Source organism: Caretta caretta, chromosome 3 (genome assembly GCF_965140235.1).
Source record: "Caretta caretta isolate rCarCar2 chromosome 3, rCarCar1.hap1, whole genome shotgun sequence".
Taxonomy (NCBI): domain Eukaryota; kingdom Metazoa; phylum Chordata; order Testudines; family Cheloniidae; genus Caretta; species Caretta caretta.
This window is the reverse complement of record NC_134208.1, coordinates 113,929,075-113,951,387: the sequence shown is the minus strand read 5'-3', so window position 1 is coordinate 113,951,387 and position 22,313 is coordinate 113,929,075. Positions and strand designations below refer to the sequence as shown.

General features: G+C 42.7%; 1 protein-coding gene across 3 annotated transcripts in view; it reads right to left on the bottom strand.

Moving 5' to 3' along the window:
* Positions 1–22,313, bottom strand: part of UST (uronyl 2-sulfotransferase) — a 300,004-nt gene that overhangs the window by 30,007 nt on the left and 247,684 nt on the right. Inside the window, exon 8 of one of the 3 annotated variants that reach the window (XM_075126796.1) lies at positions 9,572–9,694. The exons of 1 other annotated variant lie outside the window; for it this stretch is intronic. In XM_075126796.1, the coding sequence (XP_074982897.1) occupies positions 9,615–9,694 (80 nt within the window). In that variant the 3' untranslated portion in view covers positions 9,572–9,614. The remainder of the gene's footprint in view (positions 1–9,571; positions 9,695–22,313) is intronic. One more of the 3 variants, XM_048844295.2, reaches the window with a different exon arrangement.

Genomic DNA, 22,313 nt, shown 5'->3' with positions numbered 1-22,313 from the left:
GGTGGTGCAGCCTTCATAAAGTTCCCGGATCAGTTGGAGAAAGTTTTCAGGCATCCCGAACTCTCGCAGTGTGCCAAAAATATGCTGGTGGTTCATCGATCCAAACGCAATAGCTAGGTCAAGCCACACTATGGCAAATTGCCTCTGTGCCCTCCTGGCCATATGGATGGTGGTCTGAAGGACAAAGCTGTGTTCATAGCAGCCTTCACATGACATGAAGCCTTTCTGGATGGAACTGATGGCTCCTCTGTTCACAGACCAGTCTGTTATCCTAGCCATGAGGCAGGTGGCATACAGTTTGTACATGGTGGAACAGAGGGAGATGGGTCTCCTGTTGCTGGTGTTGTCTCACTCTCCTTTCTTGTAGACAAGCACCGACATAGACTTCTTCCAGGAGCTGGGCATACGGCGGAACTGTTTGAATTTGTTGAAAATGGCAGTTAATCCTAGGCAACCGAGGTCTCGTTTTTTCAGGAGGTTGTAGTGAATGCCATCTTTTCCTGGGGCTGTGTTTTTGGTCTTTGTAAATCTAGTTGCTACTTCACATGATGTAAAGTCTTCTTCCAGGTCCTCTGCATAGTCAACCTGGAGTAGAGGATGAAGGCACTCTGGACACTGCACGTTGTTCTGACCTACACGTCAAACACCCCCTTGAAGTACTAAAAATAGTCTCTCTGACAGGATGGCACAGTAAGATGAGGGCCAATCGAGGATCTCTCTCATAGCCTGAGAGCAGTCTGACCGGTAGAGCTTCTGGATCCTGGATGCTGCTGCTGGATCATAGCAACAACTGATGTTCCTTCTCCTGGCTTCTCTCACGTTGTTGTTGGTATAGCCCAATGCAGGAGTTCTGTGAGCAGTTGATGTGTTCTCATGAGTTCCCTTTTTCCCAGATACAATTTCTGTAGACAGGTCTTTAGTGAGTCTGTCTACAAGGAGGTCAAAGTCATTGAAGGAGGTCGTCCTCGCCAACTCCTCCATCCAAGCGGCTTGCCCTCACTGAAGGCTGCTGCTTATCTGGCTGCTCAATCTCCGCCAGCTCAGGCTGGAAAATTGCTGTGGGATTAGCCTGTTGCCTATTTTCCTCCCAGTGTTGAGAACAATAACCCAACCCCAAGGTTACAGAAACATGCAATAAAAGAGCTACCAAGTCAGACTAGTCTCGGTGGCAAAAAATAGTCCCGATGATACCTGACTCTCAAACTTCCATTAATACCCTGTGGTGAATGATCATAACAGAGTGTGAACCACTGATCCTTCCACACATGTTGTATCCTGGGTCAACTTTTATTGAACAAGCCACTTAAATGGCATGTTGGGCATGGTCTACAAACTATTCAGAGATTCCAGGTGTCAACTGGTATTTAGTGCCATGCATTTCTTATTGGGACTCCATTTGTTAGGTTTGTTTTCCTGCTCTAGATTCTGGCTACTAAACCATTTGATTTTACCTTATTTCAGTGTATTTTTAAAAAGTCAGAATACTTTGCACTGCATTTACAGTGGAATGAATCAACTGGGACATTTCTACCAGATATATTTGTCAAAAGAAGGGCAGGAATCTCCATCAGTCTGTATGCAGAGCTCCTGACGCAATCTGTGGAATCTCAGAGCACAGATCAATTGTAGTTTTGGGCACTTAAGACGATTATACTCTATTATACAACTAATTAAAAAAAAAGATTTTGCATTTCCTGACTTTGTTAAATTTCTGGGAATATATCAAGCTAAAATTTGTTTTCTAGAATTTTTTTTTTTTAACTACAGAAAAAATATACCTGTGAATCTATTAAAAAATAAAACTGATGTAAGCAGTGTCAGGATGAGCTCCACCCTGACATCTGGTGGTGAGGTGCGGCAAGTTGTGGAAAAGAACTTCAGGGGCCGATCTCATTTGCATAGGCACACCCACCACGCCTAGAATGAGACCATAGCTGCCCAAATGGTCACTTTGGCTGCTGTGGGATCCCCAGTGTCTCTGTTATTGGGGCAGGAAGAATAAATTGTTATTACCCTGATTATGGGAACTGTGCTTGGAACTGTACGTGGCCTTTTGTTATGATGGAGGGATTCACCATCAACTAAGTAGCACTCGCTAGGCAAGGGTCATGGGTTCCAAAACTGTGTGAAGGGAGAGAGGCTGGGGACAAGTATTAATACTTGGTGGCATGGGCCCCTTGGTGAGGGCCTTACATGCTAATTGCACTTCCTCCTCTCTCCACTGTGGAATATCAGAGCTAATTTTGATTTCATTAGAAGTCTAGTTATAGGCTGCTGAGCTCACTTTGGGCTGACACTGCACCAGCACTGGGGCTCCCCTACTACAAGCTGAATTCACCTAAGAGCTGAAATCACTGAGTGTTGTGTTAAGTAGTGGGGGAGCCTGAAGATATATTGTGGAGCAGTGTGTGGATGGCAGGAGCTGCTTGTGGGCCGTGGAGCTGAGCGAAGGAGTTCGTGGGGCGGCTGGCGGAGCGGAGCGCAGTGCAGCGGAGCGAAGGAGTTCATGGGGCGGCTGGCGGAGCGGAGCGGAGCGCAGCGGAGCGAAGGAGTTCGTGGGGCGGCTGGCGGAGCGGAGCGGAGCGCAGCGGAGCGAAGGAGTTCGTGGGGCGGCTGGCGGAGCGGAGCGCAGCGGAGCGAAGGAGTTCGTGGGGCGGCTGGCGGAGCGGAGCGCAGAGGAGCGAAGGAGTTCGTGGGGCGGCTGGCGGAGCGGAGTGGAGTGCAGCTGAGTGAAGGAGTTTGTGGGGCGGCTGGTGGAGCGGAGCGCCGCTATGGAGCTGTGGGGCGGTCAGCTTCAGATCACGTAAGGTGCCTCTTACCCCCGTCCCATTTCCACCCAGGTTGGGAGGTAAAGCTCCGCAGATAAACTTTCGAACTCTGGGGCTGCCCTGACCAGGGACAGAGACTTTTGGGGCATTGGACTTTTGGGACTTTGGGTGATTTGGGGTTGCTGGACTCAAGAACCAAAGGGAAAAGGGCATGCCCCAATTTGCCTGGGGTGGGTTTTTTGTTGCTCATGGGTTGTGTTATGAATCCTGTTGGTGGTGTTTCCCCAACATAATGCCACATTGTTTCTCTCTGTTATTAAAAGGCTTTTGCTACACTCAGACTATGTGCTTGCGAGAGGGGAAGTATTGCCTCTTGGAGGCACCCAGCGGGGGTGGTATATATTTGTCCCAGGTCACTGGGTGGGGGCTCGAGCCGGTTTGCATTGTGTTATTGGAATGGAACCCCTAGATATTGAACCCGGCCCTTGTTGCTGCCAACTCTGACGGGCAGAAGGGTTACACTTATTTGTGTGAGTGAATACTGTAAATACTGTCATACTGAAAGTGACCAAAGATATATATCACACTGCAAAGAATTGGCAGGAACCTTATTTATAAGACTCATCCATGGTCTTTGACATGGTCAGTTATTACCCTATTATTTCAGAGACTAACTAAACTCTGACTGAGGGGACGGTAGTCGAGTTTGTGACACAGACAGAGAAAAAGGAAGGGAGAAAACAGGGGAAGGCAGAGTGCAAAAGGAAATTCAAAGAAAGAAATAAGGAGAGTGAAAGGCAAGAGATTTAACTGAAGCAAAAAAGAGAAGAGAAAAGTGAAAGGAAAAAAATCAGGCTGAATGAATAAAATGAATATAATGAAAATGTAAGAAATTAAAATCTTGTGAAAAATACAAAATGAAAATTAGGGTTGGGAAATAAAGGAAACCTGCACCATTAGAAAAAACCGCACCTGAGAGGATGAAGACATTTCAGAAGTACAGTGAAACAGAAAACGTAGACAAAGTAAAAACAGAAAAATAAATCAATATAAAAAGGATTAAAGGAAAGGAAATAGGAAAGAAAAGTAAAGACGATGATAGTACATTTTTATTATAATGAAGTTTGCTGCCAACATTTGTTGTATGATAACATCTGCTATGAATTCTCTGAAACATAATGTTATTTTGAGACTGCAGGGTAAATTTTTCAACTGTTTTTAGGGCTTTAAGTTTGCAGCTATAATTAGCATCATGGGGTTAGTGACTCAGACTTAAAACCTCGCAAACCACGTTGAAAACGAATCCCATTTTATATCCATACATGGATTTTTGTGTATAAGCACACATATACATATGCACGTGCACATGCATGTTTTCCAGCACCACCTCAACACTCCAATTTAAAGGCAAGTGTGAGATAGTTATTGTGTACTGCATTTAACGGTAACATACATTCAATCAACTTTCTATTAATACATTACTTACTACAGACCTCAGTTGTTTTCATTTTATCTTCTGGCTTCATTCCACTTTTTCCTTTATTTTCTAATATAGACTAATGTAGCTTTTCCAGTGTTATCTTCAGCGTTACTTCATTTCTTTTGATTTTCCCCTCCACATCTCTCTTTGCTTACATTGTGCTGTCTACCTTCTTCCTTACAGTCTTGCTCTCTCTCCTTTTCATCTTCCATTTCTCCCCACTGCCCCAAACTCTCTGTCTCTGGGTACCAGAGTTCTCTTTTTCTAACTTACCCCATTAATGTCTCATCTCAGCCCTCAAAGTAGGGCTTGGAAGCTTTACCACTGCCCAACTGAAAAGCCAATCTCTGGGAAAGAAGAGGAGGATGCTGGCTACTTCTAGAACTTGTTTGACAGCTCCATCTTTTGTCTCGTCTCCAACTAGTAAGGATCTGATAAATGTGAAGACCAGCCTCAGGGCCACTTCCTGCTGAAAAGGATAAGCTGCATTCTCGGTTTCCCTCCTTCCTTGCTAAAGCTGCAGTGCGTGCATGTGCCTCCAATACCTGTCCCTTCTGGCTGCCAAAAGTAAATCTGTTTTTTGCTAGATATAAATTGCACACACACAAAAAGCAAGATGTCACAGAAAGCAAAGTTTGTAACTGAATGTAAGCAGCCAAAGACTGAGGTTAGAATGACAAAATGTGAGAGACTACCACATCTCTTTAATTTTCCATGAGTTAACGCAAAACCAACCAACCAACCAAACCAAAAACCAGTGCAAGAGCCTTTCCTTTACTAGAGAAAGCTACAGATACAGCCAGAGCTAATGAATCAACAAAGCCCTGCTAAAAAAAGATAACCACTTTAATACAAGGTAATGAAATGTAAGTGCATTCAACAGTAATGGGATTTGCCAGCACTCACTGCTAAAACAAAGGGATATAAACCTCTTATCTAATCTAGCAAAAATCAAATCTGCAATTCACCACCAGTGCAGATCTATCAGTAGTAGCAGAGGTAGAGAAAAGCACCTGAGCCTTGTCTGCACTACTGCTTCAACTTTTCTAACACGAGAGATGCTACACTGATGGTGAATTATGGCTCCAACATTTGCTATTGTAGATGCAGCCACAGAGGCAGGCCAATACCCTACATAGTAAAAAGAGCAGCAACTTCGTATGATGAAAGACACATAACTTGTACCGATCCTGTGGCGCAAGACATGACAGTTAAAAATTACCCCACTGAAGCTCTTCAGTGTGCAAAATGTAAAAAAGGGAATCACTCTAAAAAGGTTTGCAATTATGATACATGCAAAGTCAACGGCTGACGGGGGAAAAGTTTTCTGATCACGGTATACTTTTTATTGATACACAGAGTTGATTAGGAGGGAGGCAGAGTAGATTAATTTGGGGAGCATGGGGAGAAATGAATTGATTGTGGAGAGACAGAGCGTGAGTGAGTGCATGCATGCACACGCAGCACTGTAATGAGTCAAACAGAAAAAAAAATTGGGGGGTTTTGGAGAACAGATAATGGATACTGTCCAAGGCAACTGCAGCCTGGCTTTGCCTGTGCTCAACTCATTTTACCCACTGATCTCTGGATGCCCAGCCTCCTGCCTTTCTCCTGCTTTGCTGCTGGACTCCTTTCTCTCCCCTCTCCCAGTGAAAAGTCAAGATGCTCAAGTATAGACAAGAGCTGGTCTCCCTCCTGAGCCTGGTGCTATAGTTTGAGTAAGGAAGCTGGGGTCAAAGAATCTGAAGGCGAGTGGTGACCCTGGTGAGAAAGACCTGGGGCAGAGACTCCTGCAGAGAGCAAGAGTACCAGTGAGAGGCGTGCCAGCTCCAGAGAGAGCAGCAAGTCAGGGAGAGAAGAGAAAATGTGCAGGTCACCTGCATTCTTTTTGGCCTTTTAACTTGTGCATTTGGAAAAGTATGGCAATTTGAGAAACTGCCCCACAGCAAAGATTTTTTATTATTCCTCCTTTCCCACCTCCACTTCATTTTTCCTTTCTCCAATACTAACCTATCCTTCCCCCTGAGCACACACCACTTCAGTGGAAATCTCCCAGCTGTACGGGAAGACCCACCCCATGTCAGAGGGCAGATGTGAGGATGCCTTTAAAATCATACATTCCCTGCTGAAATCAGATTGCATGGAGGTACATGAAGAAATTCTCTACACCCTCCCATCAAAGAAAGTGAACTGATTTGCAAACTTAGGTATATCTTAATTCCAATCTGCATGCTTGGTATCTTAAAGAACCACCCCCAAAAACACACACCTTCTTGCACATGGATTCTATTTTAATATTTTTTCTGGTCTGTTTTCGTGCTTACTCTTCCCCCCCAGGCTGTATATTAAAAATGTTTTCTGGGCGAGCCCATCAGACCAAACATGGATGCTCATGTGGAATTTATTTAGGGGAGGAGGGGAAACCTGAGTGGTTGTGTTATTCTGAATTCGTTTTATATTTTGTGTGTACATAGTGGAGCTGGAATTTCAGAGTTGGCTTTTGTTTGCATTCATCATGAAACATTTGTTATGTGAGCTGCTGCTACTGCTACCAAAACAGCTGCTGCTACTCCTGCTAGAATATCAGAAACCATCTCAATGTTTTTTTTTCCCTCTGTAAGACTAGCTGACAAAGCAGGCTCAGACTTTTATGAAAAAATTAACATTGTTTGGCCTCACTGCCATTCCAGCTCCTTGGTTTAGCTGGAACATAACTTAAGAAAAGTATCTGCAAATTAGACCAGCAGTAACAGAAATATACGAAGACTCTCAAAGCACATAGAGTGAAAAGGAAATGGGATCTTCAAGTGGCATGTACACTGTGCTTGGCAGCTGGATCAGTACCTGGAACACAAACTTTATTCCCCCCTTAAACTGTTCACTTTTTCAGCATTCTAGCAGATTTTTGTTTTGAATAGTAGATCCAACTACCGGAGATCCAGTAATCTACTTTAGGCCTCCCCCCCACTCATTTCTTGCAGTTTGTAAAACTGAAGGCCACATCCTGCTCTGGCCTGCAGTGAATTCTCTGCCACAGGAACCCTATTTTCTTTAACACCCCCTCTCCTATTTTTGCGAATACTGTTGAACTGCAATAATCCTTATTTGTATTCCCCTAGGGCCCAGAGGATTCGTTGAGCAAGTTGGTGTGCAAAGACACAGGCCTTGATCCTGCACTGGTCTCTGTGTTTGTGGACTCTTGCCCGCATAGAATCCCCTTGAAGTCACTGGGGTTCTTTAGTAGTACAGCCTATATGCAATGCAGTGCGGGCTCTAGGCCAAGAAAGAGACAGTCCTACTAATATAAGGAACAGTATATCCCAAACTGTGTATAAGGCTGCTTGTTATTCCAACAAATAAGTGGATTTGGAAGCAGCATAAACCATGAACGGGAAGTTTAAAGTATCACTGATTATAGCAAGGACTATGGTTTCACACCAAAGCCCTCATAGGTGGTGGATCCATCACGAAATTCACGCTCACCTTTTACTGATTCCCTCCCAGGAGCCTCCAAAAATTTAAGAAATTGAAGTTTCATCCTTTACTCTTCCGAATGTTTCCCACTTCTGAAAGTGGCTAGGAGACTATCTTAAGATTTCTCTGATGCTGCTAAAATCTTGGGAGTCCCTGGGGAACTAAGAATACTGAAAAACAGTAATACTGTAAAAACTCACACCAGCGCTGGTCCCATGTACTAGACACATACAAATAAAATAGTTTATTTTTGCTACTGTATTCCATGTGTCGTACTGCTTTAGTAAGGACTCCGCAGGAGAGAGATGTGTAGATGGCATCCATTGTAATTCCAATTGATTTTAATTTCTTCAAAAATCTGTTACTTTATAATTGATAATATATGCTGTTAACTTTGGGAATATTGTAGCAGGCACTTAATTTAAATGTGTAGACACTGGGAAGTAGGGAGCGGCCAATACAGGATTTGATTAATAAAGTATTAAGAAGGATAATATCACTAATGCAAATCAATATGGGTTTATGGAAAACAGATCCTGTCTAACTTAATATTTTTTTGGATAAGATTACAGGTTTGATTGATAAAGGCAATAGTGTTGTTGTAACATATTTAGACTTCTGTAAAGTGTTTGACTTGATACAAAACGACATTCTGATTAAATGAATATAAAATTACATGACACTCGTTAAACGGATTAAACTGGCTAGCTGACAAGTTTCAAACTGTACTTGTAAACAGGGAATCATCACTGAAGCAAGTGTGTTTCCAGTGGGGTCCCACAGGGATTGGTTCTTGGCCCGACGCTATTTAACATTTTTATTATAGACTTGGAAGAAAACATAAGGTCATTACTGACAAAGTTGGCAGATGACACAAAAAATTGGGGAGTGGTAAATAATGAAGAGGACAGGTCACTGATTCAGAAAGATCTGGACCGCTTGGTGAACTGGGCGCAAGCAAACAATGTGTGTTTTAATACGGTTAAATGTAAATGTATACATCTAGGATCAAAAAATATATGCCAGAATTACAGAATGGGGACTCCTTCCTGGGAATCAGTGACTCTGAAAAAGATATGGGGGTGGTAGTGGCTAATCAGATGAACATGAGCTCCCAGTGTGACACTGTGGCCAAGGAGCTAATGCGATTCTGGTATGCATAAACAGGGGGAATCTCAAGTAGGAGTAGAGAGGTTATTTTACCTCTGTATTTGGAACTGGGTGAAACTGCTGCTGGAATACTGTGTCCAGTTCTGGTGTCCACAATTCAAAAAGATGTTGATAAATTGGAGAGGGTTCAAAGAAGAGCCATGAAGATTAGAAAATATGACTTATCGTGGTAGACTCAGAGAGCTTAATCTATTCAGTTCAACAAAGAGAAGGTTAAGGGGTGACTGGATTACAGTCTATAAGTATCTACATGGGGAATAAATATTTAATAATGGGGTCTTAAATCTAGCAGAGAGAGGTGTAACAACCCAGTGGCTGAAAATTGAAGCTAGACAAATTCAGACTGGAAATAAGGCATAAAATTTTAACAGAGAGGGTACTTAACCACTGAACAATTTACCAAGGATCATAGTACATTTTCCATCCCTGACAATTATGAAATCATAATTTGATGTTTTTTTCTAAAAGATATGCGTTAGGAATTATTTTGGGGAAGTTCTGTGGTCTGTATTATACAGGAAGTCAGACTAGATTATCCCAATGGTCCCATTTGGCCTTGGAATTTGTGAATCTATGAAACACTAATGGCACAGGGCAAGAACACCCAGGGTGGGCTGGTTCAACGTGGTTGGAAGCTACTTCTCTACGTAGAAGCAATTTAAAACACCTGCTAACTTACATATGTACCTACTAGCTTGAAGAGTTGGTAGTACTCAGGCGCGCTAGCGGATTGTATCTCCTAGCATACTCCTTTGTGTTGAGGATGGATCCTCCTGGGCTGCATGTAGCCCGTGAGGTGAATCTGGGGGGAAAACAAGAACCGCACTTTTAGTGCAGTGCTTCATTTGTTACACACAATGGGTAACATGCTCAAAAGCACCTAAGTAATTTAGGAGCCTAAGTTCCAGTTTCAAAAGTGACTCAGGCTCTTAGCAGCCCAAGTCTCACCCACATCTATTTTTAAATGGGAATTGCACACCAATTTCTCCATTCACTGAAATGAAATTATACCCTAAAGTGTTCAAAGGACAGATAGATCAAGTTATATCTACATGGGTAAAGAAAACTATAAACTATTGTGACAAAGTTCCTGCTCTACCTTGGTGGGTCTTGCGCTTATTGGCGGATTTGCTCACCTTGGAGCTTCACGGCAGCCCTCAGCTTGGCCGTTTTTCTGAACCCACAGTCCAGGTCGACTCCTCCTGTGTCTGACCAGGAGTTGGGAGGATCTGGGGGGAACCCGGGCCTGCCCTCTACTCCGGGTTCCAGCCCAGGGCCCTGTGGAATGCAGCTGTCTAGAGTGCCTCCTGGAACAGTTGTGTGACAGCTACAACTCCCTGGGCTACTTCCCCATGGCCTCCTCCCAACACCTTCTTGATCCTCACCATAGGACGTTCCTCCTCGTGTCTGAAAATGCTTGTACACCTCAGTCCTCCAACAGTCTGCGTTCTCACTCTCAGCTCCTAGTGCCTCTTGCTCCCAGCTCCTCACATGCACATCACAAACTGAAGTGAGCTCCTTTTAAAAACCCAGGTGCCCTGATTAGCCTGCCTTAATTGATTCTAGCAGCTTCTTGATTGGCTGCAGGTGTTCTAATTGTCCTGATTGTTCTGGAACCTTCCCCGTTACCTTACCCAGGAAAAGGGACCTACTTAGCCTGGGGCTAATATATCTGCCTTCTATTATTCTCCTACAGCTATCTGGCCTGACCCTGTCACACTATGTTAAACCTCATTTAAACTTCACTCAAATATCCATCCTGAAAAGTACAGTATTTCCCTCAAACACTAGGGTGCACGGTAAAACCCTGTCCTTTTACAGATAATTTGGTCTAATTATCCCATGGGATCTGCCAGTTAAAGGAAAAATGAGCTACAGAAATACAAGGTGAAGACAATATATTTTAATAATTCATATATATCAAGGTTCCTCCCCCACGCTGAACTCTAGGGTACAGATGTGGGGACCTGCATGAAAACCTCCTAAGCTTACTTTTACCAGCTTAGGTTAAAACTTCCCCAAGGTACAAATTAATTTTATCCTTTGTCCTTGGAATAACCACTGCCACCACCAAACTCTAACTGGGTTTACTGGGAAACGTAGTTTGGACACGTCTTTCCCCCAAAAATCCTCCCAACCCTTGCACCCCACTTCCTGGGAAAGGTTTGGTAAAAATCCTCACCAATTTGCATAGGTGACCACAGACCCAAACCCTTGGATCTGAGAACAAAGAAAAAGCATTCAGTTTTCTTACAAGAAGACTTTTAATAGAAATAGAAGTAAATAGAAGTAAAGGAATCACCTCTGTAAAATCAGGACGGTAGATACCTTACAGGGTAATTAGATTCAAAACATAGAGAATCCCTCTAGGCAAAACCGTAAGTTACAAAAAAGACACACAGACAGAAATAGTAATTCTATTCAGCACAATTCTTTTCTCAGCCATTTAAAGAAATCATAATCTAACACATACCTAGCTAGATTACTTACTAAAGTTCTAAGACTCCATTCCTGGTCTATCCCCGGCAAAAGCAGCATACCGACAGACACAGACCCTTTGTTTCTCTCCCTCCTCCCAGCTTTTCAAAGTATCTTGTCTCCTCACTGGTCATTTTGGTTAGGTGCCAGCGAGGTTACCTTTAGCTTCTTAACCCTTTACAGGTGAGAGGGTTTTTCCTCTGGCCAGGAGGGATTTTAAAGGGGTTTACCCTTCCCTTTATATTTATGACAACTCCATATTATCATAATTCATATATTTACGTTACTCCAAAGTCCCTGTTAAACAAGAAGGAAGATGAACTGCAATGCTAACCTGAAAACTGAATCAAGCCGCCTAATAAGGCTGAAAAGACATACTGTTCAGAAATTAAATGTCAAGTTACCTTTAGTAATTAATACCTTCAGGACTTCCTGGTTATCTAAAGACGCACTTGGAGAAACCATTTCAAAGCATCAGAGATATCCTCAGTCCCAAGCAACTCCTGGGGCTTTTCCAAGGAGTCTCAGAAATCAGAACAATCAGACAAACATGTAGTCGGCCTACACTGCTATCTTTGTGGGTGAGGAGCTAGGATCTATGTACAAAAATAAATATGTTGCAGTCTTTAGGGAAAAGTGAGAAAGCTCAAGCCTTATTCTGCTCTGAAAATGACTGTAAATATGGCATTGTGAGGTCCCATGTATATTGTGTCTTTCACATTAAATGAATTCATCTGATGTAAATCAGGGGTGGGCAAACTTTATAGAAATTGTATAGTGGGCCATGAATGCTCACAAAATTGGGGTTGGGGTGCGGGAGGGGGTGTGGGCTCCGGCTGGGGGTGCAGGTTCCAGGGTGGGGCCAGACATGAGGAGTTCAGGCTGTGGGAGGGGGCTCCGAGCTGGGGCAGATGGGGTCCGGGGGTGAGGGCTCTGGCTGGGAATGAGGAGTTTGTGGTGAAGGAAGGTGCTCTGGGCTGGGACTGAGGGATTCGGAGGGCAGGAGGGGGATCAGGGCTGGGGCACAGGGGGGTAGCTCAGGGGTGCAAGCTCCGGGCAGCGCTTACCTCCAGCTGCTCCCGGAAGTGGCAGCATGTTTCCCCTTTGGCTCCTACATGGAGGCGTGGCCAGGCAGCTCTGCTGCACACTGCCCTGTCCGCAGGCGCCACCCCTGCAGCTCCCATTGGCCGTGGCTCCCGGCCAATAGGAACTGTGGGGATGGTGCCAGAGTGGGGCAAGCCCCAGACCCCACTTCCCAGCAGGAGCTCAAGGGCCAGATTAAAACCGCTGGTGGGCCATATGCAGTCCGTGGGCCATAGTTTGCCCATCCCTGATGTAAATGATGATTTTCCCAACTGTCTGCTCTGCAAACTCATCCTAGGATCAAGCTTAGTGCTTAATGACTTGGGGATCACCCCTAGTAATAAAGATTCTGCAGGCCAAACTCTGCCCTCAGGTACATCTGTTCAAGGTTGTTGTTTTTACACAGGTGAAAGTGACACCTGTTCAGTTCTCCTGGAGACAGTCAGATTATTTATGTATAGCTGAGGGCAGGATTTGGCCCTACACATTGGAACTTAGTTAACAGAATCCAGCTCCCCTTATATATTATCTTGCCCGAATGGAAGTCAATTATCATAAGAAGTTATGCTGACGTAATTCCTATTCAAATGATCTTTTTTTAAAAAATAATACATTTTGTGACAGATCATACACAGTAGCAAGGTTTGATCTGACGGTCATGTTATTAATTAATATAACATTGCAATCGTGGTCTGTTATCAAAGAAGGAATGAACTGTCATCTCAAACTTTAATTACCCAGCATAAGAAAGGTTGTGGGGTTTTTGCCATCACTAGCCTGAGATTATGTAAGGGACATATTCAACTAGCTAATATTGCTCTGGATCTGAATGCAGCTTTCCCTGCATCTGGAGAGCTTTTGCTTCACTTCTTGCTTATGAACTTTCTAAGTTGCGAGAGTGCAGACAAAAAATGTTCAAGACGTGTGTCAAGGAACCTTGGAGTATTCTCAGATTAAAAGCAGCACTAATGTTATGAGGCTCTGATATCTTAAAAGGATGTTTTGCTCATTACATAAATATATAGTTGCCTGAAAGATACCAACACTGAACTCCTGAAATTAACTCCTGGCAAAGAATATGCATGAATTCTTGACTGACATGCAGCCTACATCGGGCCACAAAAATATTTGATCTTCAATAGACCGAAGCATGAAATTACATCCATGTGGGTTTAGTCTAAAACCAGAAAGCCTATCAATAGTTCTGATAAAAGAAAATTGAAAATAATGCAAGGAGCATGAACATGTGGAATGAAACATAAGCTCTGGAACCTGTAGTATTTCACAACAGAGTTAAAATATGGAGGAGATGCTGTATGTTGGCTTAATTTTCATGATGCAACATGGTTCAAGTACATGCAGCAGTAAGTTTTTAGGGAACTTTACTCGTTCATTCCCCTTGTTAATATTCACAAGGGGAAAGGAACACAAGTCAAAATAGGAAAAGAAAAGGTTAAAGAATATGTAGGTAAGTTAAGTTGGCAGGTCCTGATGAAATCCACCCAAGGGTACTTAAGGCACTAGCTGAAGCTACCTCAGAACTGTAAGCAATTATCTTCGAGAACTCATGGAGGAAGGGAGAAGTCCCAAAGGACTGGAGAATGGCAAACATGGTATTTATCGTCTAAAAGGGTAAAAAAGGGGACCAGGGGAATTATAGACCAATCATCCTAACTATGATACCTGGAAAGTTACTGGAAGCAATTATTAAGCAATCAATTTGTAAGCATCTGGAGGATAATGGGGTTTTAAGGAATAGCCACCACGGCTTTGTCAAGAACAAATCATGCCAAACCAACCTAATTTTCTTCTTTGACAGGGTTACTGCCTAGTCAATGAGAGAAGCTGTATGTGATATATCTTGATTTTAGTAAGGCTTTTGACAAAGTCCCACATGACGTTCTCAAAAGCAAACTAGGGAAATGTGGTCAAAATGAAATTACTACTAGATTGGTACACAGATGGTTGAAAGACCATACTCAAAGAATAGGTTTCAGAGGAACAGCCGTGTTAGTCTGTATTCGCAAAAAGAAAAGGAGTACTTGTGGCACCTTAGAGACTAACCAATTTATTTGAGCATGAGCTTTCGTGAGCATCTGATGAAGTGAGCTGTGGCTCACGAAAGCTCATGCTCAAATAAATTGGTTAGTCTCTAAGCATACTCAAAGAATAGTTATTAATGATTCACTGGTAAACTAGGTGGGCAAATCTAGTAGGGTCCTGCAGGGATCTCTCCTGGGTCTGGTACTATTGAATATTTTTGTTGATGACTTAGATAATGGAGTGGACGGTATGCTCATAAAATCTGAGGTCACCAAGCAGAAAGGGGTGGCAAGCACTTTGGAAGACAAGATGAAATTCAACAGAGACAAGTGCAAACTAGTACACTTAGGAAGAAGAAATCAAATGGACAACTACAAAATGCGAGTTAACTGGTTAGGTGGCAATACTGCTGAAAAGGATGTGGGAGTTATAGTGAATCACAAATTGAATATGAGTCAACAATATGATGCAGATGCAAAAAAAGGCTAATATTCTTCAGTGTATGTACAGGAGTGTTGTATAAGAAACAGGAGACAACTGTCCTGCCCTACTCAGCACTGGGAAGGCCTCAGCCAGAGTATTGTGTACAATTCTGCGTGCCACACTTTAGGAGAAAGGGACAAACTAGAGAGGGCCTAGAGGAGAGCAACAAAAATGATAAAATGTGTGGAAAACCTGGCCTATGATGAAAGGTTAAAAAAACTAACTATGGCTAGTCTTTGTAAAAAAAGACCGAAGGGAGACCTGATAACAGTCTTCAAGTATGTTATGGGCTATAATAGAGAGGACTGCAATCAACTGTTCTTCATGTCCACTGAAGGTAGGAAAAGTAGTGGGCTTAATCTGTAGCAAGAGAGATTTAAGTTAGATAGGCTTCAAAGGGAGGTTGGGGAATCGCTGCAGGTTTTTAAGAACAGTTGGACAAACACCTGTCAGGGATGGTCTAGGTTTACTAGGCCATGTCTCAACGCAGGGGGCTGGACTAGATGATCTCTTGAGATCCCTTCACCCATGGAAAGGCAGATGGTTTTCCCACCACTGCCACCCTCAAAGTTTTTATCTTCCCTCTTCGAGCAGCACCCACTTTTTGAACTAAGCTGATTCCAGCCACCCCAGCTGAAGAAAGATTACAGCTGTTTTGAGCTGCCCTAATCTTCATCCACTAGAGAACATGTTGACGCAGGTTTGTTTGTGAAGAAGCATGAATCTAACCCAGACTGGAGGATCTTTTGAGTCCATATTGCAAAACAGAGATTCAAGACCAAGGTCCTTACGTGTTTGTTTGTTAAAATCTTCCCTAAAGATCATGTTTAAGATCTTCCCAGTTTTACCACAATGGGATTCAGATTTCCTAAAGACAAAAACCAGAGCTCCCTCCCTTCTAGAGAATTTGACAGATGCAGTCAATGTAGATTTTAAATTACAGATCTGTCCATGATGCCAGAGCTGGGATCTGAACTTCCCGCAAAGCTTGGGGGGTTTCAGATCCAATGTTCCAATTCAGACTCAACTCTCAGAATCTCATGTCCAAAACTAAGGACCTAAAATAATAATCGAGCAGTTTTCGATGTTGTGTTTGCTAGTATTTAGCAAATTAGAGGTAAAACCTTTTTGGTGGGTGGATTGCGGAACCCCATTGATGTCACTGCATGAATGGGGATGTGCCTGGGCATCCTGCTTTCCCAATCTCTCTCTCTCTCTCTCTCTCACACACACAGATGTGAATTTGGTTTAGGGTAAAAGATTGAACACTATACGCAGAGCTTAAAAACTGTTTGTTTTAGAAGGCACCATTATTTAAGCAATGACTTATAAAATGAGCCAGCTGCTCTAGCTAGTGTGGCTATTAGCATTCTTCTAGGTAATTTTGAAAGCTCACAGATTCAAGAGAGGGAGGAAAAGGGGAATTCCTTCAGCTTTCATATTCTCCTTTTCTCGTCACTGAACAGCATATACATACAAATCTACATTCACTATTGCAAGTTGGTAGAGTGCTTAACTTCCCTAAAAACACTGGAAAAGTAGGGAGATTACACCACCTTCTGGACAAATCATATTAGTTCTTGAACACAATTACTCAGTTCCACTTGCCAGATGGAAAACACACTATGGACTCATTATAGCAGTGTTTCTATAGTTAAGTTGCCCTAGTTAAAACGTTCCCATAATAAACACAACTTTGGGCAACTCCTCCCAAAATTTGGGAAAATGTTCTTTCCATAGAGAATTTGTGATGTGTCATTCTTGCCTTTTGAGAAGTTTGTTTATTTAGGGAAAGGTTGAAGTTAATTGAATTAGCTGGTTTTGGGACAAGAGACTGTAAAAAAGCATATGGAGGGGAGCACATTTTGAAAACTTTTCCAACTTTTTGTTTGTCTGTGTATTACTTAAAATCAACTTGATGTAAAAAATACCTGCACATTTATCTTATGTACTAATCCCTGGTGAGAAATAGTGCATGAAGGTGTTTTCTCCAAGCTAGAATGCAAATACATTTAATTATAACAGGTCATTTCAATGCATATATAATTTCCATGAAAAGCCTGGTGAATGTTATAAGCTGCACATCTAACCTACATTTGCAGTTTTCTTTTTTGTCAAAGATAGATTTTAAAACGTAAACTGATCATTGGGCAAACTATTTGAGAAAAGAAAAAAGGATAACTTTAAACAAAAAACAATGCCTCTTTTCCAACTTCTTCTTCTTGCTCTTGGCAGCATTATCTGCACACACATCCACTCCATCCTCTTTGAGGGAGGAAAGAAGCCAAGGTGGACTCTCCCCCCACACCACTTTGCTCTCTTTGGATTTCACTCTTGGCTTCATCAACTCCCCCAAAAGAAACTGGCAGTACTGCCACCAAGTCACTGGAAGTTCACTCCATTACTGCCCGGAACAGTGGTGTCCCTCATGAACAAGGCAGGGGAACGATTCATGTAAGTATTTAAGGCTGAGGACATCAAAAGGGCTCTAGGGAAATACACATCTCCTGTATTACCAAGGAAAGGAGCAAGAAAGGGAAATGGATCTCTCCCCACTCCATTCCCTAGGTACATGAAAACAAATGTCTGAGCATCCTCCATACATTAGGAAATTTGTTTTGACCTGGTCACCTCAGAGGCAATGAGGAGCTCTTCTTCCACTGGTAGAATCATCACTATGCACATCACCCTTCCAACTGCCCCACTCTGGGGAGGTGGGCAACACAACCTGCAGTATAGCACTTGGGCAGATGCAGGTAGCTGCAGAAAGAAGCATTAGCACCTTCATCACTCATCCGTAGCCCTATAGTAAAGAGAGATGGCAGCATCTCCCTCTTTCACATTTCCTACTGGGTAGAAGAAAAAAAGGTAAGTCCTGGAAAAAGTTAGAATCCAAGATGTCTGAAGTGCAAAAAGCTAAGGAACATGAGCATAATTGATTAAAATGATCTTTAAAATGTTTTTTTTATAGACTAACAGATGCATTGGAGCATAAGCTTTCGTGGGTGAATATCCACTTCTTCAGATGCACCCACAAAAGCTTATGCTCCAATACATCTGTTAGTCTATAAGGTGCCACAGGACTCTTTGCTGCTTTTACAGATCCAGACTAACACGGCTACCCCTCTGATACTAAAATGTTTTTGTTACTTGAATGGTTATTAGTAAACTAGATAAAAACATATTCTTCTTGAATGTGACTTTTATACATTGATAGTGTACCTGTAAGAACTTTTAGGAAGTGTGATCTCATTTGCATGTATCTTGCACTGTAATTTCCAAGAATACACAGACTTCTTACACTTTCCTCTGATAGTAAATTTTGCTCCACTTGACAGCATGAGTCATTTCACTACATGCAATAAAAATAACTGTTTAAAAAACCTAATAACATTTTCTTGCTCCATATTAAAATTTCTGCATTCCTACAGCTATAACTAACTTTCAATGGACAGAAAAATAAATTTCTAGTACTGAGGAAAATTTTTTTTATGGCTTTTGATGCTAAAGCTGACAACATTTATGAGCTTCTATAGAAAGGTGAAGGGATTAGTGTTGTTTCTGAGGTGATAACAGCGGTTTTTATTGCCTATTCTTTTACATTAGATGTTATTAATTTTCACCTTTTCTGGCATACTGCATGCAATAAAAAGGCAGAGTAAAACCCTGTGCTTTTCTCTGCTTTGTGAATATCTTCCCTGTTTTTCATTTGCTTTTTAAACCCAAGACTGTATGTGTAAAAAGAACCTGCAATCACCACCTCCTTTCAAAGGCAGCGGGCAATTAGTCAAAGTAACGGATGTAAGGGTCACAAGCCATTTCCATAACCAGCAGAGCTAGTGTAACTCTGGCCACTGTTCTCCTTCAGTTGGGCTCCTAAAACTGTGAGAAAATAAGGAGCAGCAAGAAGGCTGCTCATGTACAATGAGCAGCAAGAAGGCTGCTCATGTACAATGTACAATGATTCTCAATCCGGGTCTAGGTTTAGATCAGAACTTTCACGAAGGGGTTTGGTTTAAACTCACTAGATAGGAAGGGACCAGCTGGGAAGTATGGATACAAAGTCACATTTTCCCAAAATTCTGAAGTGTTCCAATCCAAGGCTTTGGGATTGAGCATATCTCCGCTTAAAAGATGGGGGGGAAAAAAGGCAAAGGAGTAGAAAATTCTAGTGCTATAGAATTAGAGTTTAGTAAACTGACATTATCACTTGTTTCCCACACGTTCAAAGCACTTCCATATTGCATCTCCCCCCACTCCACATCCTAAGGAACAGGAGGTGGGGTGGGGGAAGACAGAATATGTTTGTTACATGATCGCAGTTAGCCAAGAAGAGCGATGTAATAGCTCACTTATGAGACACGCTGCGTTTGCACACGAGCTTTTTTATTCACTCATGAAAAATCTGCTATGTGAATCCCCCTGTATTCTCTCTGTGTATTGCACCCCTCAAATAGGTATGGACCCTTATCACAAAGCAGATATCTGGAAAATATTATGCCAATGGTTGACCCCATGTTCTATCAATTTGTGTTCCAATTCACTCCCTAGCTCCTCCAACCTTGGAAAGGCTGTGATATCTGGTGCCTAAAGGAAGGATGAACTACACACTTGTCTTTTTAGTAAACCCCTCCTATCAAACCAAGAGTTGCAATGACAGACTCCAGAGAGGCCACATCCAATGCTGCTCAACTGGAAGACTCAGTCAACCCAGTACATCCTTGTGCAGGTGAAGATGAAATAAGTGTAAACAGCAGGGAGAGTAGGATCCTCTTCCCTGCTTCAAAATATCTATCTGGTTCAGGAAGGAAACACTGACATATTTGCGAGCACTAAGGAGGATTCAGTTCCTTACAAATGACCAGGTAGGTGTTTAAGGGTTGGAGCTTGTGTGTGGAGAACAGGTGTTGTTAGCAGGGGACAAAGCTGTGTGTGACTTCACCAATGCCATGAACATTTTAACAAAAATGTTAGGTATCCAGGGCCGGTATAATGTTTACAGCTGTGTCAAGTGATTCTCATTTCAAGTATTCACAGAGAGAACACCAGAGATCCTGAGCCGCACTTTTCTCAGATAAAGCAACAAATCTAAGAGACCCAGGTTCAGGAGTCATTTCAGGGATAAAAAGTGGAAGTCTGAAATCAGGAGAAAGAGTTATTTCTTCCAGCAGTCAGCCTCATAGCCTTTCACTGTCCTCCAGCTGGCAAGAGACACCTTATTAATTTGGGGCAAGGACACTTTTGGGCAAGTTGGGCAAAAAATTGCCATTCTACTGCATTTTATCTGATGCTACCAATAAGAAAAAAATTAAACCAAAAGAAAGAATTGAAAAAACCCAGAAAGCAAACATACAGCTTTAAAGCATTCTGGAGAATGAAAACAATGTTACTAATGAAACTTAACCACGATATAAAACACTAGCATTTCATTGTACAGTATTATAAAGATGTATAATGCTTAAAATATTAGGCATATGGATTAACAAAGATTGACATGTTTATTCACATGGTAGAAAACTAATTTTCCTGATGTTCTCTACTGCTAACATTTTCTGTGGTGCAGATTTATTATTGTTTTTAGACCCCAAAAATTTGAAAAATATGCTGGCATGCATTTCAGAACTGCGAGTTTAATGCAGTTAAAAAAAAGAAGTCTACATAGACTATATGCACAGTAGCTAGTAAACCAAGCTAATTGAATTTAAAATCTCAAACACTGCATAGTTTGTGAATAACAGTGATTGAAGAGTTTAATAATGTTTTGTTCTAAAAAAAATCTTTGCATTACCCTCCTCCCAGCTTACATAAATTAATTTCAAAAGAAAATATCACTAGTGTTACTGAGAAAAATACCCACAATCATATCCCATTAAGTTGGCACCTCTGTCATTATACATGGATGAATAATGGAACTCTTCTATCACGGCAAATTAGAGAATGGGTGTAGAAACTTAGCATGATAGTGCTCTAGCCATTATATTTTGCTATTTTAACACATGTACTGGATGATTTCTGAAGGCAAGGTGTTTGGTCTTTGGTGTTTAGTCAGAACAACTACAACCAATTGTAACCCTTCTGCCCGTCAGAGTTGGCAGCAACAAGGGCCGGGTTCAATATCTAGGGGTTCCATTCCAATAACACAATGCAAACCGGCTTGAGCCCCCACCCAGTGACCTGGGACAAATATATACCACCCCCGCTGGGCGCCTCCAAGAGGCAATACTTCCCCTCTCGCAAGCACATAGTCAGTGTAGCAAAAAGCCTTTTAATAACAGAGAGAAACAATGTGGCATTATGTTGGGGAAACACCACCAACAGGATTCATAACACAACCCATGAGCAAAAAAACCCACCCCAAGCAAATTGGGGCATGCCCCTTTCCCTTTGGTTCTTGAGTCCAGCAACCCCAAATCACCCAAAGTCCCAAAAGTCCAATGACCCAAAAGTCTCTGTCCCTGGTCAGGGCAGCCCCAGAGTTCGAAAGTTTATCTGCGGAGCTTTACCTCCCAACCTGGGTGGAGATGGGATGGGGATAAGAGGCACCTTACATGATCTGAAGCTGACCGCCCCACAGCTCCATAGGCCTTCGCTTTGTGTCCGCTCCGCTCCGCCAGCTGCCCCACAAACTCCTTCGCTCAGCTCCACTCCGCGGCCCACAAGCAGCTGCCACCATCCCATGAACTGCTCCACCAGCCAGTACACAAACTGCTCCGCGTCCCACCAGCAGCTCCCACCGTCCTACGAACTGCTCCACTAGCCTGTCCACAAGGCACTCCAGCCATCCCGCAAACTGCTCCACGATATATCTTCAGGCTCCCCCACTACTTAACACAATGCTCCGTGATTTCAGCTCTTAGTCAGTTCAGCTCTTTGGTGAATTCAGCTTGTAGTAGGGGAGCCTCAGTGCTGGTGCACCATTAGCCCAAAGTGAGCTCAGCAGCCTGTAACTAGACTCCTAATGGAATAAAAATCAGCTCTGATATTCCACAGTGGAGAGAGGAGGAAGTGCAATTAGCATGTAAGGCCCTCACCAAGGGGCCCATACCACCAAGTATTAATACTTGTCCCCAGCCTCTCTCAATTCACAGAGTTTAATTTTTAAAACCCATGACCCTTGCCTAGCGAGTGCTACTTCGTTGATGGTGAGTCCCTCCATCATAACAAAAGGCCAAGTACAGTTCCAAGCACAGTTCCCATAATCAGGGTAATAACAATTTATTCTTCCTGCCCCAATAACAGAGACACTGGGGATCCCACAGCAGCCAAAGTGACCATTTGGGCAGCTATGGCCTCATTCTAGGCGGGGTGGGTGTGCCTATGCAAATGAGATCGGC